The 20250-nt window shown below is 41.1% G+C and overlaps 1 protein-coding gene across 1 annotated transcript in view; it reads right to left on the bottom strand.

Annotated features, from left to right (window-relative positions):
* ASXL3 (ASXL transcriptional regulator 3) overlaps nucleotides 1-19428 on the bottom strand; it is a gene marked incomplete at both ends in the record, with an annotated part of 120639 nt that extends 101211 nt beyond the window's left edge. Inside the window, one exon of the mRNA XM_083878472.1 lies at nucleotides 19375-19428. Within this exon, the coding sequence (XP_083734598.1) occupies nucleotides 19375-19428 (54 nt within the window). The remainder of the gene's footprint in view (nucleotides 1-19374) is intronic.
* Nucleotides 19429-20250: the final 822 nt, after the last annotated feature.

Here is a 20250-nt window from a genome sequence, read left to right as displayed (position 1 = left end):
AAAATTTATTTATAATGACATATTTAAAATGGATATAAAGGCAGCTTTGGAGATTCCAGATAAACTGTACTCTTGACATTTTGAATTCAAAAGGAATTGGATTACTATTCAGCTAAAATTAACATACAGTTGGGCTATTCCTTTAAAAGGCACAAGCTCTAACAGCAGTGACATCCTGTCATTGCTAATGGTCTCATGCATCACAACAGAAAATGTAGGGTAAAGTTTTTAGCTCTAAACAACTGACTTATTACAATAACTTATTGATCTGGTCTAACATACTGAAGAAAATGGAAACCTTTATATTTCTCTCTTTACTAATGCAATCAGCCTGTCCAAGCAACCAGGAAGTTTCACTTCCAGGCTCTGTCAGGACAGATCCATAAACACCTCAGTGACTGTAGCAGGATGAACCTAGGGAGCATACAGAATCCTATCAGATTTCTAAGATCAGGATCAAAGATACCCCAGTGAGCATGGGGTGTCAAACCTGCTATCCCAGTATGGGTTCCACTGTTAGCAGCAGGATTAATAACAATTTCAGTTCAAGCAATGGAGCATCCAGATTCCCAGAATGACTGCTTAGTTCTGACAGTGCCACATTCAGTGCCAGTTCTGTTTAGCCATGCAAGCCATACCAAAAGCATTCATACAGATGCAGCTTGTGCCATAGGCTCCCCAAAACCTGCACAGAGGCACACAAGTGCTGCATAAGTAACCAGCACTGGTATCCTCCTGGCAGCACACTGCAGCTCTTAGATGCTGACAGGACAAATTGTGATGTAAATCTCCTCTGGCTTATGGACCACATCCTCTTGCCTACTTAGGGTAGAAGTTTCATCAGCACTGGCACAGCTGGAAAACTTGGATAAAAGCTTTTAAAATTACAAATAATTATTTCAGAGAAGAGACAAGGAGTAAAAAAACGTTCTGCCATCCAAAAGCGTTACTGAAGTTTATACCCATTCAGTGATCACAGAGGCCATTTTCCTGAAATGCCTCTAATTGTGGCAGGGATAAAAGTTCTCCTTTGGCACCTTCTTGGTACAAAAAAAGGAAAGACCTAGCTTAGGTGACTGGAACTAATAGAGCTGAATGGATACCAGTGGCCTGTCAGCTTCCTTTACATTACAGATAACAGAACAAAGAACTATTATAACCATGAATACATTCATCCCTACTAACTAAAGGAACAAAAAAAACCCTAAAAAACTAAGAAACACCAAACCTTAAACATATTTGTTTCCATGTATGCTGTTTTCTCTACTGGAAGATGATACAGATTTTTGTCTTCTGAGGCCCTGAAAGGTTTGCTGTATAACTTATGTTTCAGCATAGTAGGATAAAAAAATAATTACGAAGAGCAAAACTTTACAGAAAAATCAACAAAGAGAATGAATGTATGTTTGTTTCAGAAGCTTTCATCGCTTTATTTTCCTCAGGCAAGCGTAATGTGTAAGGGTTACTTTTAATGTGAGAAATAAAATTCCTACTGGCTACTCTCTGAATGGACCAAATTTAACAGGAGGTGACAGTTGTGCTGATTCTCTTGCCATTGCTTTACCATCAGAGCTTATCTTGTTAGACAGTGTCCTAAAGATACTGACCTAAGACTTCTAGAAAGCAAAAAAGAAAACAGGAGAAAGCAGAAGAGAAAAAAGAAAACAAGTAAAATATTTTAAACTATGCACTCTACATAAATATTGTTACATATTAGTTTTAACCATTTTAAACATTTCATCCTGGTCAAATTGACTCACTAAAAGGAGAAGTTTAATGCTGCAACTGACATTAATTCCATTGATGCACCATGAATATATTTATGTTTATAGAATGTCTAATGACAGCAAACATAAAACCATAAAAATTATACTTCCATTTTAATTGTGTGGGATAGATGGCAAGAAACTTGCTCATGAAATTTACAGCATATTTTGATGCTTTGGTGAACAAACAGGATAAGTCACACTGATCCTCTTAACCTCAGAAGGGAAGTCCATAAATTTCACAACTCATTTGTCTGGACTGTTCCTCACTCACAAGATGATATACCCTTCAAAAGAATTAGCAAATGGACATGCAGAACATAACTAAGAATCCTTCTTAATAATTGTATCCCTGAAAGAACGACTACAATGTGTCTAATGCATGGAAAACACAGAATAAATTCCTGAGAGATGTACAGCAAGGGAGAAAGTTGAAAAAAAAAAAAAATAGAAGTCCCTTGCAATCACAGACACAACAGAAATCCACGTTCAATTCTTTAAGTTCCTCAGTCCACCTGTTCAAGTACTGAGGGAAAATGGAAAACCAAAATTACCACAAAATGAAAACAGCAAACCAATATCTCCACAAAATGAAAAATTTTGATCCAAAACCAATGGCTTGGTTTGGGGTGGGGAGGGAGAAGTGTTTGTTTTAAACAGGACAGTATTCTTTCTTGTCTGAACAGACAATAGAAAAGAGCAGAGATAAGAGTCCTTGCATATTAGGAACCTCTTTTCTTTCTTCCAAATCCTGCACAATTATTTCACATCAGGTTTTATTAGTCGGAATCATGACATCATTATGTACAGAGTACAGTTCACTGTCACAATCCAGATCTACTGGTTAAATTGCTCTGAGAATAGATATGGTAAGTCATGTTTTTGAACTAAAGAAATACAGCCTTCTCAAAGAATGTATAAAGAGAGAATTCTTTTGTTAGCTGTCAGTGAGATTTTGCTATCTCTGTTAAATATATAATGGTTAGTGTCATAACGAAGATCAGCCATCGTGTTATGGCATTTATCTTCATGAGTGAAGAGAGGAAGGGCTACTGTGATTTATTCTGTCTCTCCTCATGAGACGATTAATGTCATAAGAGATTAGTCTTCAGTACAGACTTGTACACAGAACATAATACAGGGCTGGAGTGGGATGCTAAGCAGTTTTAATTGCCACAAGTTTGGAAGCCCACATTACTTACATATGGCACGGTTGACAATTAGTCATCTAAGATCTTCAAAAATAGGAGAATATTTTGCAGCTCACTAACTCATATCCATTTTGTGTCATTTGTTTGTTCAGTCCTTCTTCGCAGTGTTTCCACACAGTCCCTTCCCCCAACTCATCACCTAAGTCCACCCACACTTGTCCTCTCAAAAGCATCATTTATTGTAAAACTGAAGTCCATACTGCTGGTTTATGTCAATTTTTGGTAGCATCTGTTAAAAGGTTTAAAAAATACACTATTTAACAACTATTACCAAGAAACATTTGTCACAACACAGGCAGATTAGTTACAGTATATAATGGCTCTGTATCTAAGTTTGTATAAGATGTATAAACAGCTTTCCTCAGGATTTGAGAAGTTACGTGCTCACTTCTTCCCAGGGACCTTGTAAAATAAATAACCTGACCATCCTAAACTGAAAGCAATAATTTTTCAAAAGCTTATCACCTTGGAGAAATGCATACAGAATATTTTGTTTACAGGCTGCTTGCTTCTTCTTACGGAAGAAAATAACTTCGAATAATACTGTAGTGAAAAAAGAATATCAAAACAACAAGCCAAACCAAAAAATCACCATCATGATAAGATAAAGTTCTGTTAAAAATGGAAGAATTATTTTTCCCCTAAGCCAGAACATGAACATTCTGCATCTTCTTAGATCTTCTTTTCTGAATACTGCTTAATCAAAAATCCCTTGACAAAAAAGGGGTTTTTTGTTAAAAACAGCAATTCCTTACCATTGGTGTACATCAAACAGAACACATTATTAAAAAGCTCTCATGATAAAGTGTTATCTTTATCTAGGCTTCTCAAATATTGACTTAAACATTTTTATCAGGCTGTTAATCACAGCCACATTCAACGTGAACAGCAACTGAGACCAGTCTTGACAGTCAGGTAACAGGGCAACATTATGGCAGGGAAAAAGTATTGTGAAAGCTAAGGACATTTCTTATTGATGGTAAGTGGATAGGAGAGAAAAATCAATGGGTCCTCATCAGTACAACTGTCTACCAGCTGGATGCTGATTCTCCTTAGAGATTAAAACCAATAGGAGCAATCACTTGGCACAGGTGAACAAATTCAATAGGACCTCCAGTCTATAAAGGAGAAAAGTGAACAGTGAATTCAAGGCTGGAGTTCACGAAGAGACACAAAATGCTGATTGTTAAACCAACAGTTTCCAATCAGATCTCGAAACAAAATACAGAACATGTCTTTCCCTGTGGGGGTACAACCTGAAACTGTTCAGTATAATCTGCAATTTTTGTGAAGGTTCCAAACTCCTGACTCGGCCTAAAGGAATTATTTCAGGTGAAAAGACTAGCTGACCTCTCCAAGTCAAGCTGGACTGGACCAACCAGGTTACAATGTGAAATGGTCATCAGCCCACACATCACACAAGTATCACCACCAAACACCAGAATCACAGCAAAGTAATTGGTTGACAGAGTATAACAGGATTTTGTAAGGGAATATAAATGCAGAGACTTCTCATAAAGCTGGGCTTCCTGTTCATTGTAAATTTCTTATCCTAAGACCCCTCACTATACACTGAACAAATGAACTGTTACCTTACAGGATGGTAACCGTAACACAAGAAAAGCAAACAGAGAAAGAGTAAAACATGGCTGTTATACAGTATATTCTGTCACGGGTTCATTGCTTTTTCTATGAGAAACAACATAGGTACACACGAAGATCTCCATTTTCCCAAAGTCACATCTACTCAGCAAATGTAGGACTAAAAATTGTCAGCTCTAGGAAACGCTACTGGCATATAAATTCAATGTCTATGTGGTTTAGGCACATAACTTTATATTTAATGTTTTAGACATTGACAATAATACATTTTAGCTGTATGGAAAAATAATCTATTTTAGCTGCAGTGAAAGATTACAGTGCCTCAGCTTTGGTTCCTGGTGTAACAACTGACTTCACACTCTACCTTTGGAACAATTAGAAACACAAAATCACTCAGGTTGGAAAAGACCTCCAAGGTCAATGAGAACAACCTTTGACCAAACACCACCTTGTCAACCAGACCACAGCACTGAGTGCCACATCCAGGAATTTTTTTGAATACTTCCAGTGATGACTCCACCACTTTCCTGGGCAATCTGTTCCAATGCTTAAACACATTTCAGTGAAAAATTTCTTCCCATTGTCCAACCCAAACCTCCCCTGGCGCAGCATGAGGCCATTTCCTCTTGTCCTGTTGCTCATTTCCTGGAAGACCATCCCCCAGCTGGCTACAGCCTCCTTTCAGGTGGTTGTAGAGAATGATAAGGTCTCCCCTATGCCTCCTTTTCTCCAGGATAAACACCCGCAACTCCCTCAGCTGTTCCTCATCACACTTGTGCTCCAGACCCTTCCCTGGACTTACTCCAGCACCTCAATGTGTTTCTTGTAGTGAGGGACCCAGAACTGAACACAGGATTCAAAGTGAGGCCTCACTGATGCTGAGTACAGGGGGACCATCACTGTCCTGATCCTGCTGGCCACACTATTGCTGACACAGCCCAGGATGCCACTGGCCTTTCTGGCCACCTGGGCACAGCTGGCTCATGTTTAGCCACTGTCAGCAGCACCCCCAGCTCCTTTTCCATTGGGTCGCTTTCCAGTCACTCTTCCCCCAGCCTGTGGTGCTGCCTGGGGTTGTTGTGACCAAAGTGCAGGACTCAGCACCTGGCCCTGTGGAACCTCACACCACTGGCCTCAGTCCACTGATCCAGCCTGTCCAGATCTCTCTGCAGAGCCTTCCTGCCCTCCAGCAGATCAACACTCCCGCCCAACTTGCTGTCAGCTGCAAATCACTGAGGGTGGACTCAATCCCCTTGTCCAAATCACTGATAAAGATATTAAAGTGTATGGTTCCAAAACTGAGCCCTGGGGGGAACACCACTGGTGACAAGTCACCATTTGAATTTAACACCATTCACCACTGCTCTCTGGGCTCAGACAGCCAGTTTTTAACCCAGCGAAGAGTACATCCATCAAAGCCGTGAGCAGACAGTTTCTACACTAGAATGCTTTGGGAGCCAGTATCAAAGGCCTTACTGAAATCCAGGTACACAACATCCACAGCCTTTCCCTCATCCAGTAGACTGATCACCTGGTCATAAAAAGGCGATCTGCTGGTTCAAGCAGGACATGACATTCCTAAATCCGTTCTGTCTGGGCCTGACCCTCTGGTTGGCCTGTATGTGATACAGGATGGTGCCTTCCCAGGCACTGAGGTCAGGCTGACAGGCCTGCAGTTCCCCAGATCCTCCTTCCAACCCTTCCTGCAGGTGGGCATCACGGTGGCCAGTCTCCATTCTCTGGGTCCCCCCTGGTTCACCAGGGCTGGTGATAAAGGCTGGAACGTGTCCTGGTCAGTACCTGGTGCGGATCCCATCTGGCCCCACAGACTGTGGGTGTCAAGGGTCACAGCAGGGCACTGACAGCTCCCTCCTGGATCACAGGGGGTCTGTTCTGCTCCCTGTCCCTGCCTGCCAGCTCAGCAGGCTGCCTTGAGGATATTGGGTCTTTCTGTCAAAGACTGAGGCAAAGAAGGCATCAAGTACCTCAGCCTTTTCCTCATCTTTGGTTACAAGGCTCCCCTCCACATCCAATAAAGGACAGAGACTTTCCTTGGCCCTCTTTTAGTTTTTAATAAAAACACTTTGTATTATCTTTCACAGTGGTGACCACATGGAGTACTAGCTAAGCTTTCACCAATCCAGTTTTCTGTCTACACGACCTAATGACATCCTTGTACTCTTCTTGAGTTGTCTGCCCCTATTTCCCATGGTCTTAAACTTATTTTTCCCCCCAAATTCCAGCAAAAGCTCCCCATTCAGCCAGGCCAGTCTTCTTCCCTGATGGCTCACCTTTTGGCACCTAGGGATAGTCTGCTCCTGTGCCTATAAGATTTCCTTTAAATATATCCAGCCTTCCTGGACCCCTTTGTTTTTAAGGGCTGTTTCCCAAGACAATCTCTGAACCACTGTCCTGGACAGGCTGAATTGTGCCCTCCAGAAGTCCAAGATAGTTTTGGTGAACCCCTTCCTTACTTCACTGAGAACTGAAAACTCCATCATATCGTGGTTGTTGTGCCTAAGATGGCCTAGAGTCTCCAGTGGGAGATTCTAGGAAAATGTCTCCAATGGGAGAATCTAATTTTTTTTTTATTGTTGTTGCTCTAGTTATAATATGAGCAAGATAATTTCAAACCAGTTCTGAAAATTCTAATAGGAGATCTTACTACCAAATGAATGAGAAAATATTTCAGATGACAAATTGGTTTTCTTTTTCAGTTATTTCAAGGGCATTACTTGTAATTTCAACAACAGTCTCTTAGCCAAGATAGACCATAATATAACTTGTTCTAAAAATAAACCGAATGTAAGATCATGTAAACATAGTATTTTATTTCCAAGACAAAACCCCTGTATTTTATAAAGGAGAGAAGACAAACTATTTTTCTTTTTAAATCTTGGTGTTCTATTGAAATCCTTTTACTCTTAATGTCTGAGGAAAATTTAAATTTTAAAGATAAAAGTTTGGGGATTTTAGCTGATGATATAATTAAGTGAAAGGCACAAAAATTAATAAATAAATAAATTATATGTGATTTTATCACTGAATTGAGAAAATTGGGCTTTTTCCTCTTTTTTTTTTTTTTTTGTCAGATTTTTTTTTTTACTTCCTTCACTATCTTTGCTATTCTACTTTTCATTGATACAAGAACACCTCCATTTTCTTCACTGTTCCCCAAAGCAGTACTGTCATTTTTCTCCCCAGGATTACATCAATATCACTGAGGCACACACTCTTTTCACCACATGACATGCCAACAGACATAAACCCAGTTTCATTCTCTCCTACTAATCCCTGAAAACGTATGCCAACTGCTAAAAGTAATAAGCTTCGTAACTATTATTATGTATGGATGGAGTATTTAAAACCCCATTTTTTTTTCAGAACATTAATTTTCAGAATGCTTTTCCCAGACCACCTCCCTCTTCCTCTACACGCATATTTTTCTATAAAATTAACTTCAACATTTAACAACACCTGAACTCACACATGAAGCTTCTTGCCATACAGCTCCAACAATGCAGACAACAGTGAACAGGTGCAGTGTTTTTTAAATTCTCTTAAACTTTTTATTCTCTTTGCAGCTCTTTCAGAAGCATTTCCCAACCACCATGCATATACACCAGCTTCACTTATCCAAGCTGCCACTTTTGTGGATCTAGCTCAAAATGAAGACGGGAGCATTATTTCACTCTATTTAACATTACTTTAAATAGCTTGAAACATTTTCTTACAGCTCAGACACTAATAAAATTAACTAGCACAAGAAAATTACAATATGAAACTGAGTCTGTCCTCCTCAAGGACAGTTAAAATTCACTAACAATGACAGAGATGTTATTTTTATGTTATTTTTTTACTTAATGGAAGTGTTACAGATTCTGAGAATTATGGAAGCATAGAATGGTTTGGGTTGACAGGGATTTTAGAGATCATCCGGTTTCAATGCCCCAGCCTTGGGCAGGGACACCATTCACTAGACCACATTGTTCAAAGCCCCATCCAACCTGGCACTGAACACTTCCAGAGAATGGGCATTCACAACTTCTCCAGGCAATCTGTTCTTGTACGATTAGAAAGGTTTGACAATGTGTCAAACAGATAACAGTATTTCCAAGCAAAGTAGCTAACCCTATGAATTTTTAGAGACAGAAATGTTCTAATATGCAAAATACCAATTATTTAACTAAATATTAATCTACAAAAACCCCCAAACAAACAAAAAAACTCCAAAACCCCCAACAAAACAGGTCCCTGAAGAAAAAAGTTATCTTTATTACTATTTTATTTATTTTTACTAAGGTATCTGAGATTGGTTTTTGGTTTGTTCATTTTATTAAGCAGATTAAAAGTCAGTAAGACAACATCTTTCTGATCTAACTTTCAAAATTCATACAAAATATTTTTGATCAACTGTTTTGACTCCATTACTCCAAATATTTTATAGTTCCCCATCTTCTATTGAATTTTTCACTGTGTAGTTCACAGACCACCTGGGAGACTACCTTTCTGGAGTCCATGAAACACAATAGCTAAAATCGCTGCTCAGACCCTGACTTCATTCTCAAGGCCTTTCACTCTGCTCATTCACATTATTGTTAATTTCTTGCATAGTATGCTGCATCCTTCAGTCAGTCTTGCAACTGTTTGTTCACACTTCTCCCATATTTATACTCCACCAGAAAACTCCCCAGACAGCCATATGAGAGTTCTGAAGCCTCCTCCCCAAGTACTGATGCTGCTGGGACAGGAGGCTAAATTAACAACCCGCAATGGTTGCAGTGAACATCAAACATTTACTGCCACGGGCTGATCGGTAGCACAGGTACTGAGAAGCTCCTGTGGAGGTACACTGTAAATGCAACAATCGTCACTGATACAGGTATCAAAAACGTGTAGGAACTTGCACAGACAGACTGATAAAAATCTCCAAGTCTACCTTGTGAAGCCACAGCCCTCTACTTTCAAAGTGCATCTACAAATCCAAGCCAGAGCATGTTTTAACATCCCAACTACTTAGTGTGGCTCACTGTCACTGGAACACTGTTATTACAAAGAGCAGGAAAGAACCTTCCTCACAAGACAACTGCAGCATTCAAGCTGGCTCCAAGCAGTAATTCCATTTTCTTTCAGTGTTTGCACCTTAGGAGCCAATCCCACGCTCTAAAAACCACAGATTTCAGTAACAGACCTTTTTCTAAAGACAAGGGACATCAGGCCAAGACAAAGTCATAGAGTTGTTATCCCTGACATTCCACTTGGATGGGTAGCTCTCAGTCCAAAACCAACGGGGGTAGTTGGCACTGAGTCAGCTGATCCCTGAACACTGACTGGCAGAACAGGATTTTAACATGAAGAATCTGACTGCAAGATGAAACCACCACAAAACCGGACCAACCCGAGAGCTGGGAGCAGCATCCATTTCTTGCTATGGGTAATTGTCTACGCAAAGGATGCTGAGGCTCATTATGGGCAGATCAAATGTCCCAGGCATGTAGCCTCATTTCCGTGCCTCTCCCAGTCAGTTTCACAGGCCTATAACCCAATATCTGAAAATCCACATTTATATACATATGCATATATATATATATATATATATATATATATATATATACATATATATATATAAGATTAGGACTTGAAGTCAGGAATTCAAGAGACTGCATCAAAACATCGTTATTATTCCCTCCCACCAAATATTTCCTCCTCAGATACATAGCAAAAAGCATTTTAGCTGTTGCCCAGTAGGGCACCTTCAGAAAGGTGTATATCTATGAAGTCATAGGTCATCCTGAAGCCAGTAACAAAAAGGTATTAATATCTCTTTCATAGTAAATTATTTGAAGATTTCTTCTACAGTGAATTCTGAGCTTATTCCACACCCAGATGATGAGCCTCAATACATTATTCTACATTCTAATTTTTAAAACAGAAGACGTGTAGTTGCAAAATGTCTCAAAAATCTGCATTATGAATGAAACAAATTATGGAATAGATTAGAATGCATTAAGCACTACTGCTCTATGTACAAATCTGCTGCAGCATTACTGCATCAAACTCTCTCAAAAAAAATCAAGAGACTAAGCCCAATATGCCTCAAAAAAACAGAGAATGTAAATGAGAACCATTAACTGGATACAAAATTCTCAATTTGTACTAGAAAACTGATTTTTTTGTCTACCCATTGTCAGAAAAAACACAATGCATCTAAATTCTAAATCATACTCATTGGACAGCTTTTCCTAATAATTTTATTTTCTTCATTCTCCCATTTTTTTAAGCAGAATGTAAATTTTCACTAAAAGAGCAGATTCTGGCATAGGCCAGACAAGTCATAGTTACTATCAGTAATAAAAATTAGTAATTTCATTCATTTCCCAAAACTAAAACTAACTTGGGTTGTATGACTTCTTTTCAAGTGTAAATAGACAAGGTGACCTTGAGGCCCTTTCCAACTCCACCTTCTATGATGATCAAAGCAATGTTCCAATTAATGCTTTTCTCAATTGAAACACCACATTCCAAAGAGGTTCTCACTGGTCTTACCAGTTTAGAATTTCTAAATGACAGATGCCAAATGAGATTAAAGAAGCTAGTATGATCAGAGAATGTAATGATTTTGAGATAGCTGCCAGAATCTTGGTCCAGAAGAATGACAGCAGGCTATGGACAATAAGGGTCAATTTTTTTCCCATTACCCTTGCTAGGTAATATTGGCAGGCAGGCATAGTGACATGGAATGCCACATGCTTCACTGATACAGCAACGCCAGCAGGTGATGGATAACCAGGAATTTTAAGGCACAAAAAGAATTAACATTTATCTAAAAATAGGTACCAACAGACATTCAGTTTCAATTTATTGGGACAGAAAAAGAAATAATCAAACCAGATGGTATCACTTAATGAAAAATAGTTAAGTACTTTGGCAACAAAATGATAGTGGTAAAGCCTCATTTTACATAAAAAGAAGGTTCAAGTCACAAAAGTAGGAACAAATCATATGGGACATTAATTTGACTGAGATTTACTAGACTAGACATTTCACAAGGCATCTTACCAAATATGTGAACCACTATAAAGTTAGGCAGGTTCTCCAGGCTGCTAAGAGTCAGGTAAAATTGAATCAAACTTTGACCTTCAAATGTTTGATATATACTTCTAAGGCTCTTTTCCCTCTCTAGATGTCAAGTTACACAGGAAGCTAACTAGAACAAAACAATTAAAAACCCTGATTGATTCATTAAATTTCTTATTCTGTCTATAAGATCTAAGCAAAATCACCAAAACCAAAGAAAATAGCCTTGAGTTCTCCAAAGCAAATAACCTAGTAGATCAGGATCTTGTCTGTTAAGGGGCACTTCTGAAGTTGTAGAGGTGTAGGAAATGTTATCTGTAAGTCAGACGATGTTTAATAGGATGCAACTATCACCCACTGGATAATGATCCAGAATCGTGAACAATAATCTAGGATGTGACCTGGAATATCCTCTACACAGAACTACAGCCCAATCCTCTAATGAGTCTGATGATTCCAGAGCAACAGACTGAACTGTCACTGCTGATCCTGGCAAATGTAGTCAGACGGAAACAAAACTTGATGCTACACTAGAAAAGAAATCTTAAGACACCTGAGGTACAGGAGGCCATATCAGTCATAAAAGCTACAATGCAAAAGCTGAATCCCATAAGTTAAAAAACTCAAGTAAAAGCTCCTCCAATACTGAGGAAAGTCACATGCCAGGGTCCACAGACTTTGTCCTACTGAGCTCAAAAAGTTATAGAAAACTGAGCCTCTTAAGTCAAAGGATGAAAATATCAAATCATCCAGACATTCCTGTTCCAATGTCAGAAACACCAGAGCTTGCTTGAACCAAAGTTAATGGAGCTCCCTTTAGACCCCTTCAACACTAAGTGCCACCCCTAACCACAGTCAGTGCACTGACATCAAAGAAGCTCCAGGAAGGCAGCATGTACTGCCAGTTGGCTTATCTGCCTCCTGACAGATAGGATGCCTGAGCTAGAATCCTATCACCATTCAGAAAGTTGTAGGTCATCCTTTCAAACCAAAATTAGCTGCAAGCAATCACCTCTCTACCATTATATATTCCCAGTAAGCACATCTCCCAAGACGGGGACTCCAGCAACAGAAAACTATCTGGCTGGACTTCTCAAAAACAGAGCAGCCTCAGAGGGCCAGCATGTCAACAATTTGGGGTTCTTTGGGGACAGTAATTGTCATTCAAAGTTGGTAGGTGATTAAATGGACCACTTATGACCAATCTCTTGTGCTTGAGCAGCACAAAGATTTGCGACCTGAACTCATGAGATGAGTAAATGGCTTGTACCAGGATGTGCTGCTTATTGTTCTGCCTCTGCCCTGGAAGCTGACCCAGAGTAAAGGCTAAGATATTTGGTTTCTTCAGTCTGCAAGTTCCTCAGAAGGAGAATTTGCTCAGTATCATCTGGAACACATGGAACCATAATGAAATAACTTCCACTAATCACATCTTCTCCCAGGTCTTGACAGCACAAAAGGAGGCCTCTATTTAGTTACTGCTATTTACAGGGAATACCAAGACCATCATCATCACACTCAGCAAAATAGAAAACACTTTGAAGCTTACAACATTAAAAAAAAAAAAGAAAAAAAAATAAACTATTACTCCAAAGTCAAGAGGTCACATTTAGCACATGATTCTCCACATGACTGTAGTTTGGTGATCACAGTATAAAGAACAAAAGAAGCTCCAGCAGGAAGTACAGTAAGTTTCGCTTTCCACCTTGAGATCATCATGCAACCTGGTCCAGACTAAGATGCTGCAACGGCATGGCTTGGATACAGGGAATTGGTGAACTGGGTTAGCAAATCCAAAGCTACCTAGCCGTGAATGGTAGTAGGGCCTTGAGTGTGGTTAGTGGAAACTATTTCATTGTGGTTGCACATGCAACTGATCAAATCTACCCTTGGAAGAAGAAAGAATAGTTATTTCAACAGAAAATCCAGTATGCCAGGAAACTATTGGCTCTTCTACAGAGAAAGGTAAGCCAGAAGACACTGGAAATATTCACTGTCACAGGGAACATTAAATCATACCTTAAGCACTGAGAACACCTTCACGCTATTGAGGAATGCTCATATTTAGGTTCCTGTTAGGGTTTTCTCCTATGTTACCCTGCTTTGACAGAAATAATGTGACATTACTGAGAACAGGTCCCATTCCTGGGTAAGGTTCTTGCCTACCTAAAGGTCTGTGATTCTGAGCGTTAAAGGGCTGTCTCAAAATAAAGAGTTAGAATTTCATTTCTCTCCATCTGCTCTAGAAAAATGCAAAAGGTGAGCTGAAATAGATGACATTGTTTGTAGATGTTTTTTATTAACTTTTTAAAATAAAAAATATTAAACTCACACTTATATTAATGCTATTTCACACTAACAAAAAAAAGTATTGACAACTAAAACCACAGAGGGTCGAAAAAAAAAAAGTGCAGGTTCAATCTTGTCTAACAACTGCAAAAATTACTTTGAATAAAACAAACTGGAGGAAACCCTAGAGCCAACTAAACTAAAATACAGCTCTTCAAAGCAGCATTGATTGTGGATCAAAGGGAAAGGCCATCAAAACTTCGCAAGCCACAATGTTTCTGCTTGTCTGAAAAAGAATTAACTCAGAACAAATACGAAAATAACAGCAGGTCTCTGTTAAGCCAACAACAAAGAAATCCTTAATACCATAAAACAAAGTTATGTCAAATTTTCCGTTTTTAAAGATACATGAAGCTCCTTTAGCACAATGCTTTTAAATGTTATTTCTAGTAACAAAATCAAAGACTTAATATAAAAGTCAAAGGGATTATCATCAATGCTCTAGCTATGCAGAAGTTACTTTTTTAGTTTTCTGTTTCATTTGTGGTCTTCAAATATAAAGATGCAATACAAAAATACTTCCATACTGCAACATGATCTGTTTCAACTACCCTATCTCAGCATACCAGATGAAGTAACAATCAGCTTTTGGACAGCCAGCCACATTAAACAGTAGCATGCAAGCTAACAATTCCAATGGTTGGTTTTCATGTTTTTTTCCAGCAACAGTTTCCCTGATTAATTAGCATAATTTTCTTAAAGTTTACAAGAGGAAACGAAACAAACAGCTCTTAGTTAAGCGCTGGATCCTGTAAGGAGACTACTGCAAGAAATACATGAATTAAGATGTGAATATTATCACCCAATATGCACATGCACCTGAACCACAAGCCATAGAACTGTAAAGCACATAAGTCTTCAGTAACACACGAAAATCTTTCTTTCAGAACAAAATTTGGAGAAGAAAGAGCAAAAATATTAGGGAGGCGATCCAGCACACAACCAAACAAGGACTGCTGCTCTCATTCTTAGGATTTTCTTCTGCTTTATTGTCAGCATGTGGCAGAGACTTAACTACATTTCAAAACACCACTTACAGGAAAGGGCAATAATAAAGGCAAGCTATTAATAATAATAATAATAAAAAATCTTCTGAAAATGTTACCATAAACTATCACCCTTCATAGGCACATGGTCTATGCTTCTGAGTTTTGCATTCTCAAAGTGACCAGTCTCCACTCATTCTGTTCAGGTCTTTGGTTTAAAGTTCTACAAATAACAACAGATCATGTCTAGAAGTCAAAAGATAAAAGTTGGATCAGTGCAGCCTACTTAAAATTGTCATCAGCTCTTACATGGTACAGTATCTTTGGGCATGTTTTGTTCTCAGTATTTTTCATTTCAATAGTTTTTATGCAGAATTTTACGACATTAAATTTTTAAGAGGCAGAATTCACTATTTCAGGACTTCCAGCAATAGCTTGAGAGTCCTTGTGAAGCTAAACAGATAGAAGATTTTTCATCTGAAAGGAATCACTACAAATTGCTTTAACTACTCAAGTGTTTAACCTTTCTATACAATTTTAATGAGTTCCATGTATGATGAGAAAACAACAATACGGCTACATCAAATGAGGATCAACTAAGAGACAAAGGAAAGACAGGATGTTTTGCCTCCTTCCTTGAAAGGTTTTCTTTTGTTCTCATTCTTTTAAGTGTTCTATCTTGGTCTATCAGACACAAAAAGCAGAAAACTGGCATGGAGATAATGCCCAGGTCATACATAAGTACTGCTGTAGTCTGCTGCAAAGTACAAAGTGAGTTGACATATCAGGTCTACATCAAAGACGTGCCCTTTGGCAGGTTGTAAAGACAAGTTGCAATTTTGTCCATAAAAATGTGTGTTCTACAAAATGGGCTCTGTAACATGAACTGTTAGTGGTATGCCACCATTCCATTGATCCTGCACATGCGTTCATTTCTCAGGAATGCTTGTAAGCTGGGCTATGCCTTGCCCTAAGATAAGCAGACTTGCATGAGGAAAAAAGCAGTGTGTCACAGACAGAAAGATTTGACTCTCTTCCAGGAGAAGAAAGGAGACTTCTTCCATAAAATGCAAGTTCTGATAGAGGGCATGCCAATGGCTCCTGCTTTATTGCCTGTATCACATTAATGGTATTTACAGTAAGAGATTAATATAATGGAAGACCTTTCCTGCTTATGTTTTAAAAATTAAGAGAACAGCTTGAAAAAACACTGCATTGCAGGAGGTTTTCAAAGACCTCTTAATCAAATACTGAAAATGAGTAAATACAACACTGACAGTTAGTCTGGAGCCTCAGCATTTACACATTACAATGTGTTTTAAGACTGCCATGTAATATAATTTTCTAAAGTACTTCTGCTTTTTTCATTGTGAATATGGGAAACAGAGAGCTATGAAACAATTCCAGGCTCAAGTCCAGTTTTTGTGCTCCTTTTTATCCATAACTATTATATGGTACATTATGAGTTTCAATATAGATTGAATACAGAGACATAACTGTATCAATTTCTGTCATAATTACTGTGAGAGAAGCAGTAACAGAGAATGAATGAGGCAAAAGTGCAGCCACAGAAGGAAGATGATTTTATGACTGTGAAACAGAACTACTACAGAGACACTGTTGGTATTATAACTACCTCTCCCACAGATTTCCTGAACAGCTTTGAGTGAGGTACTTAATCTTTCCATGTCTCAACTCTGCATGGGTAAAGCAGAGGTCAAAATACTTAACCTCATAGGCATGTTGCAAGTATAGAAACATTTGCATTTGGGAAGCTACTGGGTGCTGCTAATAATAGCTGTGTACCTACAATTGAAACAGAAAATAAAAATCTGCTTCAGCACTGTTTGAAAGGTGTACAAAAAGTATGGCACCTCACAACAAACAAAGAAAACATAATTAAAATTCTGCAGCTCTAGTGAGTGAGCTTGTAATAGCTGGGAAACTGGCATGCAAGTACATAATATAAAATGTACATTGTAATATATGGACACGAACAACAGAGTGATAAAGCAATGCCAGCAATGTTATCTGTATCATTTCATACTTTTTAGCACTTCACTTTGAAAGCCTCACATTGTTGCAATATAAGGGCTTTTATAGAAAATCTACAATGTAAATATCCATACAGTTACTCTATGCATTAATTCATGCTCTTTATCCTAAAAATAATTCAGCAGTACACAATTTTACAACATATTGATCTAGGTAAGCCATGAGTCGTTTTTTGTGAGTAGGTATCAATCACTTCATTGTTTACTTGTCTGTGGAAAGAAATTGATTTAACCAAACCTTGCAGTAATACATTATTGATATACCCCAAGAAAACAAAGTCATAATGAACCATCAGGGTCCTAACATAAAACACTGTAAGGAGCAGCAATTTCAGCTTCAATCTTTCATTGTGATTTGCAAACACATGTGACTACATACAAGTAGCAAAGACCAATGTAAGACTGTAGTTGGTCTGGGCAGCAGCACACATCACTCACATAACAGACTTGGAACAAGCTCTGCAGAACTTGGCAACCCCAGGAGGCCGGAACAAAACCACACTGTGGACCTTGTGTATCTCCACCACTTATATACAGCAGTGTATCATCTTACATGCTACTTGATTTTAGCAAATCATTACTCTTCTGGGGGAAAATGTGAAGCAATAGGACATCATAAAAGTAAGACTCTTAGCCCTTCTCCACAGTAGTGGGTCAGCCTTTGTTCTCGAGGCTTTAAACTTTTCCATGTATTAGACCACATGGGAACAGCGATTTTACTCGATACACAATAAATTCCTTTTATTTGTCAAACAAAACACAGCTTACAATGGTAACTGTAGCAGCAGCTTGAAAGAGTAAAGTTAGGATAGCAATTTGATGTATTTCATACACTTTTGAATGCATGTTCATCAGCTTAGAGCAGAAACAAGTACTGTAGCAACATCTGCTGCCAAAACTCCTTTGACAAAGGTGAGTATTTTACTGCAGTAAAACTTCTGTTACAATCACAAGAAATAAGAGAGTACAGTAGCGACACCATATCAGAGCATCTTCACTAACGCTGCATTATTACAAAATGTTGAGGGATGTAAAACGAGCCACATCAGAATTTAGCACTGCCCAAGCCTACGAGAGTACCTCGATATAGCTTACAGAGACATCTATAGGCAGTGTCTGTCTAATACCTTCTAATTATTTACGTAGGAGAGGCTGAACTTCCTATCTAGGAATTCATATAATGAGGTGAAAACATTTTTACAAGGAAAGTGCTTCACAAATTCACTGAACAAATGACAGCAATAAGATGGCATTACCCACTACCAGAAACAGATGCAACACCAGTAACGGCACGTTACTGAAACAATCCAGTCTGTATCGGAGATGAATAAAAGATAAAGTTCGTGCGGATACAAAAAACCCAACGCAGGCAGCAGCCTGTGTTTCCAGCTTTGTCATCTCTCTACGCGCTGGGCTGGAGCTGAACCAGCCCCAAGTTTGCAGAAGACACGCATACGGACGTGTACAGCCATACGTGCTGTACCGGGCGTAACTATTCCTTGTGAAATTCCTCGAATAGAGAGAACCCAGACACACTCCGAAACGGGAGAACAACATGAACAATGTGCTCTGTTACACTGAGCAAACAGAACCATGAGAACAGATACAGGAGGGTAAGGGAGACAGTTTCTGAATGAAGTGGGAATGGACCGAGTCTCCGGAGCCTTTCACAAACATTGCCTTGGGCACTGCCCGGCTCCGGGGTGGAAGTCGAGAGGGTGAAGCGAAACCCCAGGTCGGAATTGTCTTGTCTCTAACGCCCCTCACCCCTGTCCTGTCCCCACTAAAAGGACGGAAAGGCAAATCCCGGCTATCTCACTTTCCTCTAGGTTAAAAGGAGGAATTCCGCGGGATATCTGAGGCACGAACTTTGCGGAGACAGACACGATGCCTGGGCATTTACACACACACACACATGCAGAAAGAAAGAAAAGAAGGGAGGCATTTCCTCACGCACACACCGCGGAAGGGACGGAGGTATTTCTCCTCTGGGGCGGGCGGGGACGGGCAGCCCGGGGCGCCAGGGGGCTCAGCGGGCACCGCGCCTCCCCACGGCACTGCCCGCTCCCGGCACACACACCCCGGCTCGCACTCCGAGTCCCTGGCACACTCTTTCCCCCAGAGTCGCTCGCACGCTCTCTGTGTCTCTCCCCCTCCCATCCCGCCCCACAGTGGCCCCGAGCGCCGGCAACAAAGCGCCGGGCTGGCGGCGGCGGGACGGGCTCACCCCTCACTCACACACACACACACACACACACACACACACACACACACTCACACACACACACACTCACACACACACGGCTGCCGCTGCCACCGCGGCACCTACCAGGCGGGCAGCCTCGGCCCAGGTGCGGTCCTTCTTCTTCCTCTTGTCTTTCATGTTTGCATCTCATTGAGGTGGTTCGGGGGGGGGGGAACGGGGGGAGGGCGGACCGGGAGTAGGGGGGGGGGGCCCGGAGGGGTTCCGCACGGACAATGATACGGTGACACCGAGCGCTGGAGCCCCCGGGGCGGGAGGGGCGGGGGCTGAGGAGGAGGAGGAGAAGGAGGAGGAGGAGGGTGGGGGCAGAGGCTCCCCGCGGCGGCGGCACAGCTGTGACAGCTTGAGGGATGCTCCGCCGCGCTCACAACAATGCGCTGTGACGTCACGCGGGGGAACCGCGCCCGCGCCCAACATCCCCGCGGCGGCGGCGGCGGCGGCTGCGCCCCCCGCCCCAGAGCGCGCCCGCCCCCCCAAGCCTCGCGAGAGCGTGGCCGCGGGCCGGGGGCGGCGGCGAGGGGAGCGGGATGACGGGCCGGCCGGCCCCGCCGCACTACAACTCCCGTGGTGCTCCGCGGCGGCTCCCCGGGGACGCGGCGCTGGGGGCGCTGCCGGGGCGGGGGCGGCGGTCGGAGGTGGCGGCGAGGGCGGCCCCCTCGGCCCCTTCTCCTCCCTCTCTGACTTGCTCCCGCTTCGCGCCGCGCCGCGTTCTGTAAAACCAGCCCAGCGTCCCGCCCGGCCCTCCCCTGGAGTGCTCGCTGCTCTTACTCACGGCTGGGGCAGTCGGGCGGCCCGGCGGTGCCCCCCGTGCCCCCTCAGCTCGGCGGGAGCGCTGCGGGAATGCCGAACCACGGCCGGGCCCGGGCGGGCCGGTGCCAGCGCGCAGGGACCCCGCGTTCGCCTTTCAGCTCCTTGTCTTGTCGGAACAGGAAAGAACATCTT

Source organism: Zosterops lateralis, assembly GCF_965231275.1.
Source record: "Zosterops lateralis genome assembly, chromosome: 1".
Lineage (NCBI taxonomy): Eukaryota > Metazoa > Chordata > Aves > Passeriformes > Zosteropidae > Zosterops > Zosterops lateralis.
The sequence above is the reverse complement of the archived record's forward strand: the minus strand, read 5'-3'. Positions and strand labels throughout refer to the sequence as shown.